At 40.4% G+C, this 13,504-nt stretch overlaps 1 protein-coding gene across 4 annotated transcripts in view; it reads right to left on the reverse strand.

Annotated features, from left to right (window-relative positions):
- Positions 1 to 5,318: 5,318 nt before the first annotated feature.
- The window catches only part of LHFPL3 (LHFPL tetraspan subfamily member 3), a 399,978-nt gene continuing 391,792 nt past the window's right edge, over positions 5,319 to 13,504 (reverse strand). For all 4 annotated transcript variants that reach the window (XM_048836397.2, XM_048836394.2, XM_048836396.2 and 1 more), the window contains one exon: positions 5,319 to 7,930. Coding sequence is in view for 1 of the 4 variants with exons in the window: in XM_048836394.2 (XP_048692351.2) it covers positions 7,902 to 7,930 (29 nt within the window). In the remaining 3 variants the exon portion in view is untranslated. The remainder of the gene's footprint in view (positions 7,931 to 13,504) is intronic.

The following is a 13,504-nucleotide window of genomic DNA, read 5'->3' on the forward strand; positions in this document are numbered from 1 at the left end:
TGGAAGGTCTTTTTGTAAGTTCACAGTGCAACATGGCCTGGGCTGTTTCCCAGCTCTTCCTCCCTAGCTTCACGCACTGGTCTAGAGTTCTATCCCTGCCTTGGCTTTATGCTCACTGTGTACTGGTTCTCTCCAGCCAATCACAGCCATTTTCTTCTCCTTTGCAGAGGTGTTAGGCCTTTCGGTATGTTGGGTGCATATGGACAGAAGATCTTTCTTGCTTCCTGGCTGAGCTTCAAGAGGGCAGAGGGTCCCTGATACCGGCTTTTTAAGAAGGTCCAGTGTCCTTCCACCTGTTACTCTTTATTAGCTGAGGTGATTGATACAGACTTTAATTTTCCCTTGAACCCAGTTACTGACCTGTGGCTCCTCAGATCATTCAGGTAGGGGAAAGGGCCTCAGCAGTGAGCCTGCAGATTCAGTACACTGGACTGAACACCTGGCTGCAGAGAGGGGAGAAGCTGCATGGGTGGAGGAGAGAGAAAGGTGTTGAAGAAATAACAGGCATTTCTGTGAAGTGTTTGTTACGGTTACCAGACAGCAGTGTGAACCTGGAGATGAACCCTAAGTTTGTGAATTTGAATCTGAAGCTGGGTGGTGTTCAACAAGGAATGTAAGGTCCAGGAAAGAGTGCAGAGTCAGATGGGGGAAAAGCTGAATCAGTATCACTGCTGTCTGAGAAATGCAAAACACGGTCTCTGAAGAGCCCTTGTTGAGTGAATGGACCTAAACTGTGCTGGCCAATGGTTGAGCAGACAAAGCTTTCATCCACACCAGTTCAAGGTTTAGCCTCTACTCACTCCAGGAATGCAAATAAAAATTAAGTTTAATTTCTTCCCATCTCAAACGGTTTTTATAGTAAACTTGCAGTACAAATTATTACACTGCCAGTTTAGTCAAAGGATTTGTCCATATTATGGGAGGCATGTAAGCTTACATAAGTATTATTTTTACTGATCTGATCTTTTTATAAATACAAATAGAAAAATAGGGACTGGAAACCATTTTGAATTAACAAAACCTATTAAAACATCTGCCACTAGATGGCAACATAAATGTACACAAAACAGTAAATGTCACATACCATAAATGGTTTCTGTATGCCTAAATTATCTTGCCTCTGAAGAATTTTCTAGTGCCCTAGATTCCATTGTAACTATATTTAATTCAAAATGGATTGATATACTTAAAAATGAGGAATTTTCACACTATGTCTAGCTGATAAAATTAAAAACCAGAACAAGCCCTTTAAAACCATTAACAACTTTATGTATTTTTGATTGCTTATCCTCCATGTGCACTCACTCTGAAACATGGGAGGGTATTCATTTATACTGAATAAAATGGCTCTTTTTCTGATGGCATTTAACCTAGAATAAAGCCTGAAAACTCTTCAAGCATCTGCCCTCAGTTTTCACAGCAACCCAGCCAGCTAACCCTGTTCCTCTGAAACCTATTTACTCTGCCACATTATAATAATCCTTTGCTTTCTGTAGCACCGGCCATTTGAGAATCTTAATGAACATTGCACTATCGTTGCAGTCATTTATTTAGCTTCCTAGCACAGCCTGTGATGTACATATTTGTTTTCCCATTTCTTAACAAATGAGGGAGCTTAGGCAGAGGGCAATCAGAACCAAAACTTCTCCAATCTGGATGACTTCACTCAGGCCCTGTGAAGGGGAATACTAACCACAGATGCTGCCTACTGGTCAGGCTGGGGCGTAGCAGGCTGTATTTCTCCCTGGCATTCCCCTTTCTCGCTATACCTCCACCCTGTGGTGGTCTGTCCTTTTAGCAGCTCAGCTCTCTGTCTGAGTCACACATGCAAATCCACCCCTTTCAGGGTCCAATACATAGAGTCCAATAATACAGAATTCATCATAAATCAGCAAGGGCATCAGGGCTTCCCCCTTGGGTCAGGGTCTTCCTCAACTGCTGACAGATAGACTTCTGTCATTGTCCCCTCTTTAGGGACTGTTATGGAAGCCCAGGCCCATCCTTTCCACCAGGTTCCAATCTCTGGCCCAGTGGTAGGCAGCTAAGTCCTGTACCCTGGGGTGCTGTACAGCTGCCTCCCTGGATCACTGCCTATCAGTGTCCCCTTTTCTCACAGGGAAAGAACTGAATATAAAAATAAAGTTTCTGACCTTCAAAAGTCACCAGCCCCTCCTTTACAGACCCTCTGATTCAGGTCAATATCACTGGGCAGCAGGAATGGAAAAGCAGTGATGTGGTGTGACTTGATCCCTGTCTGCCTACCTCTGAGCTACTCTGCTTCCCTTTTTTAAGCTGTGCCTCCAGCTTGTGCAGGTGTGATGGGGCAGGGCTGTTTAGGCCCAGAGCAGCTCCTTAACCCCTTTGTCTCCAGTTTGGGGTTTGTACATCTCACCACAGGCACTTAACTCAGTATTAATTGGATTGGATTATTATAGAGTAATTGGATCCATATTAAATAGATTCAGGGCCTTACTTTAGGCTTCTGAGTTTGAAAATTTTGAGCTAGTGGTTTATCTGCGGTCACTAAGGAAATCTCTGGTTTGGAGCTGAGAATATGATTCAGGCCACCAGAAATCTAGTTTTGAGTTCCTCCTTTGTCAGGCTTCACTTCTGAATCTGGGTTGGAACAACAGAAAAGTTCCTGTATATCTGTCCTAAAGCCTGAATTTGGGAAGCCTTATAATAGAAAACTGATTATACCTGTTAATGGCATTTATACACTTCTAGATCATCTTGAGTTGTTGAAACTGAAAATGTTCATGGTGGAAATATTTTTCAAGCAGATGGAATAGGAATATAACCCAGGAGATGGGGTGTTGACAATTTTTGTTTCATGGTTTGATTAATCATAAATATTAAGGGCCTGGTTCTGCACTAATTTTTACCTGTGTAAACCAGGAATAACTATCAGTTCAGTTATGCTGGTGTAAAACTGGTTTGTATAAGAGCAGAATGAGTCCATACATGTGTTTAACATCTTTCATCCCAAAGTGTTTTACAAATGTAACAAAATGATATACAAACTAGGGGGCTGCTCCTGCTCCATTGGAGTCAATGGGGCCTTTGCCATTCACTTCAGTGGGTGCAGGATCCAGCCACATAGGCAGGAAGGGACCTAATTTCCACCGGAAGTCAGTAATCAGGGCTGTGGCATTTGTTCAATACTGATTTTAAGGAACAAGTATCACTTACCAAACCACAAATGCCACTTTCTGCAGCACTTGGGTTTCCATTGAGCTCTCACATCCAAGTACTAACTAGACCCAATGAGGCCGAGCTTGTGAGAATACAGAAGTGCACAGCACCAGAGGGAATGGCTGCATGTGCATTTTAACCATTAACCTGTGCAGGTTTTGTCAGCTAATATAACAACCCTGGGCCAGACCATCCCCTTCTGTACAAAAATACCTGGAAAGGAAAAACATATTTAAAACCCCATACACTTTAGTGGAGGGGAAAATTGCTCCATGTTCCACTCTGAGGATTAGCTCAGAAATTATTCACCATAGACATATACATATATCAACTGTACAAATTGAATCCTGCTTTACTTTTTTAACTGGACAGTTTGTTTCACTTCAAATCACTGACAGTCGGTTTCCCAGCTGAAACTAATGACACTTTCATAACATATGAAAGACGTTGTCCTATTGTTTAGGCACAAACGTTGATCAGCCTTAAAGGTACTTTAATAATCTTTTTGGGACTATCCTCAGAAGATATATATTACGGAACAGTAGCAGGTGCTCAGAGTTTGCAAAATTTGGCAGGTGTTCAGAGTTTGAAAGTACAGACTTAAGCCACTAGGCTTGTCTTCACTACGGGGAGATCGATGCTGCTGCAATTGCCGCAGCAGGGGTCGATTTAGCAGGTCTAGTGAAGACCTGCTAAGTCGACAGCAGAACGCTCGCTGGTCAACCCTGGTACTCCAGCTCTCTGAGAAGAGCAAAGTATGTCGACCGGAGAGCGTCTCCTGTTGACGCAGTGCAGTGAGGACACTGGGATAAATCGACCTAAGCTATGTCGACTCCAGCTATGTTATTCACGTAGCTGGAGTAGCGTAACCTAAGTCAACTTACCCCGGTAGTGAAGACAAGCCCTCTGTGATAAAAAATTCAAGACCAAAGCCAAAGAGCTTGTCTTTATATCCCAAATGAATTTACAGTCATACATGACGTCATGTGGGGACTGGAGTATGGTAGCGGATGCAACAGCTATTGTACACTTACCAATAAAACTCACAAAGCTTCTTGGGGCTAAATTCTGCAATGGTTTGCATCTGCTGCAACCCCAGTTGACTTTAGGAGGTATGCAGCGGTTGTAAGTGAAGATTTGCACCCTTAGACTTTAGAACCAGTTTTACCATGGGGAGATCTTGCCGAAGACAGACATTATCTTCTTGTTTTTCCAAACAGACCTGAAGATCCAAATCCTGACCTGATATAGCCAGGCAAAAATACACTGACGTTAATGGGGTTGCAGGAGTAAATTTGACCTGGGCAGCCAATCAGAGATGAGAGAAGGGAGCTAGCTAGGTTTAATCTCATTCAGAAAAGATATTTCACATTTCATGATAAGGATTTTGCACAACACTAACAATCAGATGGTAAGCTCTTTGACCATGACTACTGATGTATTTGTACAGTGCCTATCACAATGGGGGGGCCTCAATAATTTAAAAACATTTAAGGCCAATGTAAAGGAGATGATATAATATGCTTTCTGAAATCAAGCTATTACTTGGTTTCTGTTTACAGAATGGCCATTTGTGACAGAACTATAAACTGGAATTGAAAAAAAAATCGCTGAGCTTTATTCAGTTCCACAAAAATATTTAAGTTGAACTTTACAAACCTGCCGAGGAGTAATCAATCTATTAAAATTAATGGGCACTTGGCATCCAAATCTCCTGGGTGGCTTTGAAAACCTTGCTATATGTAGATGGCTTTACTGTATTCAACTCCTGATTATTTTGCATTTTATGAAACCAAGTTTACAATAAGAGAATGAAGAGCATTTAACAAATAAGGCCCAAGCCTGCAAATATGATGGGTCTGGACAGTCCATGTGCCCATCCAGAGACCACTTACTTTACTGGGGCTCCACATGAGCACAGGGGTGTATCCCTATGCGTCACATTGCAGGGGTGGGGCCTGGATAGGGTCTAGAAAGGGGGACACTGATTGCAGTACCAGCAGTCATTACCACAGGTGAACTGGAGAAAAGCATGAGCATACTCTATTTTAGTATGCTACAAAAATTAATCATGGACATTTATTAGGTACTTTAATGCTAAGCATATATTAAAGTAAGAAAAATTATTGTAGTCATTTTATTTTATTTTAGTTTTTTACAGAAAGTCAGGTATTCCAACAATTTTCTTTACAGTTTGTTGACTTTAAAAAAAATTGCACACATTTTTGACATTACAATGGAATGGAATGGGAAAGCGTTCACTTTTAAAAAGATAAAAACATACTACGTAGACTTAATTAACATTTAGTGATGTACATCCTTGTAACTTTGCTTTATTTATGTACATATGGTACATTTTAATTGAAATAGTAGAGCCACAAGGTCTTGTGATGACACATTTTTTTCAACATTTGTATATGTCTAAAGTGGGCTTTTTCGTGATACAATCACTATGATGCAAAACTCAGTAGGCAGTAACAAAATTGCATGGCACAGAGAAACCCAATTAATGTAGTTTCTATTGCAGGAAAAAAATATCATGACTGCAATAATCCGAGAATACAATGTAACCCCTGGCATAAATGATTACAACGATACTGTAGCACATTCAGGTAAACCTCTTTACAAACTTTTGAGAATAAAGTGTGCCTATGATATACCAACACTGGTAAATGATGACAAACTTTATTAAGACCCTATTTAGCAAGGTGGGCCTAAATGTGCCTAATTTTGAGCATGTGAGTTGTCCCATTGATTTCAGGGGGATTACTCACATGCTTAAATACCTTGCTGAATTGGGGCCTTAATGAGCTTCCGACCCCACTCACGTAAGTCACTTTTGTTATACCCTTCCTCTTTATTTTGGTGACAGAGACTAGGAATAGATTTATGTTGGCGGACAACTTTTGGGTGCGACTTTCAAAAGTGCTCAGCATTGGTGCTCAGCATCCACTGAAGTCAGTGGAAACTCCCATTGGCTACAATGGATGCAGACTTGGGCTAAGGGACAGAGTGTTTGAAAATCCCACCCAAATTTATCTGTAAACTTATTTGGCAAGCATATATGTTAGGTGTTCAGTTACTATAGTGATCAGGGCCATATAGGTACCTTGACAAACAGCTAAAATTGCTATTTAATAACTAGTCATTATTTATTGACAGTTTGGTCACAGACTGTCTTCAGCCAAAGAAGCATAACTGAGATTCATGCACTTAGATGCAGAAGAGTTTTGTTTTGCAGTGGCTCATCTACAACCAGAAGTTAAAAGCATGTTTTATCTCTGTCCCTCTTCGAGAGCTATTTGTTATTTGGGGCCTGTAATAATAATCAATTGTTATTCTAGCTACTTTTTCTGAATGCCAGCAAGTATAATAGTGGCGTTCCAAATCTCCCAAACTTAGAATTGCATCAGGGAACACAAAGGCTGCTCACTTCTAAAATACTCCTCTCTAGAATAATTATCTGATCACATCCCAGGCCTCAGACTGCTCTTACTATTCAATTCCTTTCCAGAATGAGTTTGCCTGGCAAGGAACCTTATGAACAGCAACAAAATGTTGCACTGAAGTCAGAACAACTCGGTGGTAACATGCCTCTCGCACCACATAAGCAAAATAAAACGCGAAGGGCCACGGCCAGTGCTGTGCTCCAGCTGCTTCACACCACACAAAGCAGCCAGAGCATAGCAGTGAATCAGGCTCAGAGCTTTTACACAGTTTTCCGTAAAATGTACCTGTTTACTAGACAGATTCATAGACTGTAAGGCCAGATGGGACCATTAGATCATCTTCTCTGACCTCCTGTATAACATAGGCCATTGGATTTCATTAAGTGGTTATATGACATAGAACAGGAAAAAATACAAAAGTGCTTAACTGCAGCTGTGTGTTACATTTCAGGTGTCAAGTAATTTCTCCCCCTCCCTTTTCGTTTTGTAAATAAGTGGCTTTATTTTGCCACCTTAAATAGGAGCAAGTCTATGTTGCATGGGAATCAACAGTATTATGACATTCAGAAAGATGTAACTTATTGTATATAGGCCTTCACAGAACTACGATATATGTCCGAAATAATTCTTCAGTTATAAGTTTGTTACAGACATAAATGAAACAGAAGACATATGCAGTAAAAATCGAGAAGCTTTACATTTTTAACCAATTTATTATACAGTGAAATAAACAAAGTGCAGAAATGCTGCAGTAATACTTTTTCCTCTAGAAGATGGAAACATTCAGAGAGTCTATTTCTAAATGCTTATTTAAGAGTGATGTCCTATCAGTTTCCTGGCTACTGGAACAGAAACAGTCTTGAGTTAACTGTGTCTCTACTGTGAAAGGTTTTAAAGCTTTTTGCTTTTCAGTTGAATAAAAAAATGAGTTTACAAACCTTTTCAATGCATATATTACATAAGTTTTGTCTAGCAACAACTACATCCCTTTTAATTTATTCCCTAAATGTGACTTTTCATGCATGTCTTCTGAATGCTGTATTCAGTGACAGTTTCTAATGAGCTGGTGTGTAATCCATGATTGCATTTCTCTTCAGAAAATCACTTCCATGCCTGGCTGATCTATGTTTAGAAGGCAGCTCTTACCAATCAGGCATTTTTGCACTTGTCAACATTCTTCTCCATTGAAGGCTCCTTCCCAAGCTTCTTTCCATTTAATGTTGATGTACAAAAGCAGTTACTCATTTTGTTTTGTGCTCATTCTAGTGAGGATTGGCGTAGCAGGACTGTGCAAAACAGAGAGAAGAGAGAAGTCAGTTTATTGCAAGCAGACAGTCATTGCTATTGTGTTTGGCACAGTGCTATCTTCTGATCAATACTCTAAATACATTTCACTATTTTTATTTCCATTCATTTTAAAAGATAACATTGGTCATCAACTTTAATCTCCAACTATCACTGTGAGTTGTAGGGTGGAATCTTTGAAATCAGTTTTGATCTATTATTCGACAAGAAAAGTCAAAATAAAGGGATTGTTTCATCTGAAGTCTGAACAGTGGGAACATAAAGATGCAGCATGTACTTGGTGAGAGTCACATTTGTTTGAATAACATCAGGAATCAAATCAAGGTCCTGAGATTTCTATTCAGTATTTATGATTTACTTCAAATGCCTGCATACACAAACCTCATTAAAATAATAAATAAATAACGTTAGTCTGGTAGATTTCAAAGGGACAGTCCCCCAAAATAATAGAGGTGTTTTCAACACATACCATCATCCATCATGCACTGGTATGCCCCTCCCTCCCCCTCCATGATTTTCAGTACCACATAAACATAAATTCATGTTCAGGGCAAAAAAGGAATGACTGCAGTCATACTGTGAATAGGCTGCTGCTGCAGAAAGCCTCCTCCCCTCCCTTTATGCAATCTATTGCATCTAAATTAGGAATAAAACCCAGGGTACTGTGCACAGAAACCATGGCATAACTGATGTGTCCATATTCACATGACCTTAAGCCATGGACTGGTATGTCTCTCCACTGCTGCTGTTGTGAAGGCCCTGTGGAGGGCACATTCTGCTTCCTTTCAGGGCATCCAAATGTAGGACAGCCATCTTCTCCAAGATCCTCCTCCAACCATACTGGCTTGTGTGTTGTTCTCCTGATATGTGTGTATGTGGAAAGTAGGTCAGTATTTGTCCCTAAATTTGAATAAAAAGTTATTGTACAAGTGGAGATCTGCAGATGGATCACTAGCTAAAATTTCCCTGATAACTGGACTATTTAGGCTGAACCTTGAAGTCTTTACTCTGGCAACATCTTCACTGGCAGGAGTTTTGCCTGAGAAAGTATTTAGGGTGAAATTCTGGACATAAACACACAGCCTGACTGAAGGGGCTCTGTGCTCACATGCATGGGGCTGGAGAACAGAGTCAATGGGACTGATTCATCATTACTCTCTGGCCCCTTTATGCCAGCTCTGCTGGCACAAAGGTCTGTAAAGCCAATGGATATAGCACTGGAGATGAGAATTCTCTTGGTGTCGCAGCCAGCATAATGCCCCTATGCTATCCCCATCACAGCTTCCACCACAGGGGGTATGATGGGATGGAAGAAATGGGGTATGGCTGTGGCATCACTGCCCTCTAACTATTCTGAGCTGCTGGAATGGCCTCTTGGGGCCATTAGGCAACAAGGCACAAGTCAGAGCAGCCCTGAGGCTGCTCAAACCTGTTTCAGGGACTGAGAATAGGATTGAGGAAAGCTACCTTTGCCACTTCCCCCAGTCCTGCACCAAGTGGAGTGTGGTCTCCACCAGGAATAATGCTCAGCTCACATGCTATGTTTAGATGTGTTTTATAAAGAGGACTCTTACAATGGCTGTTGCTGGAACTAGACAATAGAAAACAAATGGCACAGGAAGATTATCTATATCTGTGCACAAGGAGAGCACTGGTGATGATGACTGGGACTATTCTGCTTTTGTCAGAAAACTAATACACAATTTAGAGTGATCTCTGAGGGAACAATACTTTAATGAAGTTAGTATACAGTGGGTTTAATAATTTGTCTTTTACAAATGGAAATGATCAGTTACACTTTTCTAAGCAGAGCTTGCTCTTGTCCCCATGAAAAGAATGTGCCAATAGTGAAGGACAAGTAGTAGACAAGAAATGCGCACGTGTCTGATTAAAAGGATCCTAAGACATTTTATAAAGTTGAGTAAGTATCATTATGGAGTCACAGATGATAAAGAAGGTAAAGATCTGTTTCATCATCCCATCTATTTCCTTCTCAGTGAAGTATTGTTCCCCACAGTACCTAGGCAAGCATGCGGTCTAATTTACTGTTAAAATTATCCTCCTTTCACAAATAGAAATAATGATGCTGAGAGAGCTAAATCACTTTCCCACAGCCAAAGAGTGAGTCAGTGTCAGAATCAGGAATAAAACCAGGTTTTTTTTACTCCAAGTCCCCTGGTCGGCCCACTCATCATCCTGCCTCTACTATAGCTAATAGCTATGGGAAGGCTATGACAAAAATATATGTGGACAAATACAGATAGATGGCATCACAGAGAAATTATTTGATATGGGACAATTTTAACAAGGAACACCAAATGTACAGGCCTTAATAATATACTGTGGCACCTCCATGAAAAATGTCAGGTTTGTAGGATTAAATGGAGCATTTCAAAAAAGAGTTTTTATCACAGGTTATTGTATTTGCTATTCAAAGGCATGACAATATTTGGCATGATAATTATTGGATTTCCAGCAACATTTGAAATTCAGCATTAGGGTTGCAACATATTAACTTCTTTATTAATTCTTCTGCAAAATTTTATACACAGGTGTTATACAGAGGAAAGAGGACATTTAATAAATGTCACAGACTCCTAGTTAGTGCTGTGCAAAGAAGAAGCTGCATAAATAAGTCATTCATTTTGTTCAGTCTGGCTTGACCTTGTAACATGTCACATGCTTTTGACTTTTTGACGTTTCTTTGCATCGGAGTTACCTACAAATCCTTTTTAGAGCTGTCATGTGAACCAAAATTAATGAAAGCAGTCTCTGTGAAAGCTATATTGTCCAACTACCTAATTGCAATGCTGTTAGATTCTCAATCTATTTGGAGATTTTGAAAGGCTTCACATCCTGGTGATATGATTATTGTTCCTACTTGATCCATTCAATTAGGGTACGTGCCGATTGTTGATGATAGAGTTGGTATGCAGTCTCTGCTTGTGGGATTTACAGCATTCCAATGTTTATGCATGTTTTCTGAGGGAGCTCATCAATATTTCTTTGGTGTGAAGATGAATAGTAGAGAGCATTGCAGGCTGCTCCTTCCCAAAGTAAATACACAGATTGAAGTTTCAGATAGTCCACAACATGCTTTTATGGCAAGGACATTCAGATAAACAGCACTTATAGAGAATAATGCAAGGGTCTTCATCCTTCAAAGGCTGAATACATTGCCTTTGCAACAGTCTCAGCACTTTACCTGATTAATTCTCTGCAGACATATTTATACAACCTCTTCGCCATGCATTTGATTGGTAGTCTGAAAAATGCCAGCCTTCTAGGGGTTATTACTTTGCTGTTCTCGCCAAACACTTGTGATTACAAGTGTCTTACTAAGTTAGAGAGGGAAAGAAAATGACTTTCTTAATGAGGCCAAGACCAATGCTATTCTAAAATCAGATCAGCTGCTAGGAGTCGCTTGAGAAATAAGCGACTGGTAAAATTTCCTCCTCGTCTCACCATAGACCCAAAGTGCTCCACTGACCAGTTATTTATTATTATTTATTGAATGCTGGCAGTATATTTGGTGCACTACAGGAGAGAAAGGAAGCTATGGTGCCTCTCCCAGGGGCTTACAATCTAAAATAGACACGCAATGCAGTTTGGATACATAAAACACTGGGTGAGGAGATGACTGTCTAATCCCAATATGAGGCATGCAGAATTTGTTAATGTTTTTGTTTTTATTTCTTCATTGAATTGTTCCTGGTCCTGGGCAAAACTGCTGCCAATGAGCTAGGCCAGTCCTAGAAGAACATAGGGTTCACTGTAATTTTAATTATGTTCTTCAAATACTTTCAGTTTCTGTTTATCATCTGGAACTGCACCTTGTAACTATAGATACATAGGGTGGGATTTTCAGAAGTACTTAGCCTTGGCCTAAATCTCTTTCCATTGAAGTCCATGGGAATTTTACCAGTAACTTCAATGGGAACAGAGTAAGTTTAATGTTGAGCATTTCTGAAAAATCCACGCTTAGTTGCTGCAACACAGAAATCAGAAACTAACGTGCATCAGTATACAGGCAGCATCCATACATGTGTATGTGTAACCCATGAGCCTAATAGGGAGATATCTCCTTAAGAGACTGTCCCTATAAAATCGGGAAATCTGGTCATCCTAATTTTAGCCAAACAGTTCTGGCTAAATTGTCTCAACTAGTCTGAGTCGCCAACTTTTCTTTAAATGTAGTAATGGGGAAAGAGTCTTTTCTATTTTGCTATTCTCAGTTTTGTATTTTCTTTAAATCTGTACACTTAACTGAGTGGTTGGTTAATCTGTTAGCTGACTGACTAGCAGTGGTTTCAGCAGAGGAAGAGTCTGCATGGATTCCAACTGAAGATTCCTACAAGCAAGTGGAGGGAAGATGTTGTTTTAGACTCAGCAGACTGTATAGATTTGGTGATCAAAGCCTCAAACTGAGACTTAGGTGAACAAGCCCTAAGCTTTTAGGAAGTTTCAGTTTCTTCTCACTGTATTTCTGTGGGGACTGAACGGTTCAGATTTTAATTTTAGTTTTCTTTATATATGTTTATGTATAACTGTGAAGGTAATGTCTGTGTATTATAACATAGCCATGTCATGTTGTAAAAATTAGATTACAAAAATATAAAGTTATTTAATTAAATTCATTTCTTTAGTTCCTTTTGGGACTTGAATGTCGGGAGGTTGACCCTGAGCAATCCTTGCTGAAAATCCTTAGAGACTGAACTCTGGGTCTCCAACTACTCTTCTATGGGAGTTGGGGTTTTTGTAGGCACTGGAGAAGTGTAATGAAGTGAACTCTATCCCACCCAAAGGTTACATATGTACCTGTGATTAAGGGGAAAGGGATGAAGGGCAGGTAGGTACCCAAATCCAAGTGGACATTGGGTGCCTAACTGCTCTTCATGTCTTTGAAAATCTTCCCCTAAGTTCTTACAATGAAAAATATTCCTGAATAATAGGCTGGCCTAAGACAATGTCATTGCTTTTCCCGGCGATGAGGAGGAGACAAGACTTTTGGAGGGCTACATGTAGTATCTACTTCCACTCACTCATCTGCAGAAAGTGCCTTTTCTTTTCCAAATGTGTCCAGCAAGCATCCTTTGCCTTGGTTGCAGCAGCGCTGCAAAGGGGGGGGCTGTGGCAGCAGTTGTACAGGATTCTGGGGCACACAATAGATGTAAAGCTGCCCACAGCTATGCACAGCAGTAGCGAGGCTGTCCTATTGAATGGGAGACTCAAGATGTCGTAAACTTCCTAGCCAAACCTCTTTGGTTTGGGGCTGGCTTGTAGGTGAATGCTCATGCTGTTCCAGCACCTTTTTGATAGAACATCAGGAATGGCCTCTTGTTTAGCCAACGCCTAAGGTAAACACAGCACTTCTTCCCTTTAGTTGTAGACTAGCAAGCAGGATCTGGCAGTTATCTTTTACACAGTCATCCATGGGTGTCAAAGCCCGACTCTGCCAGCAGAGAATGCTGAGGGTCAGAGACTGTGTAGCGTATACAAGAAATATCAAGATGTTTATAAAAGTTTTAAAAAACCCAAGGAGTAAGATTCTATGT

This window comes from Caretta caretta, chromosome 1, assembly GCF_965140235.1.
Source record: "Caretta caretta isolate rCarCar2 chromosome 1, rCarCar1.hap1, whole genome shotgun sequence".
NCBI lineage: Eukaryota > Metazoa > Chordata > Testudines > Cheloniidae > Caretta > Caretta caretta.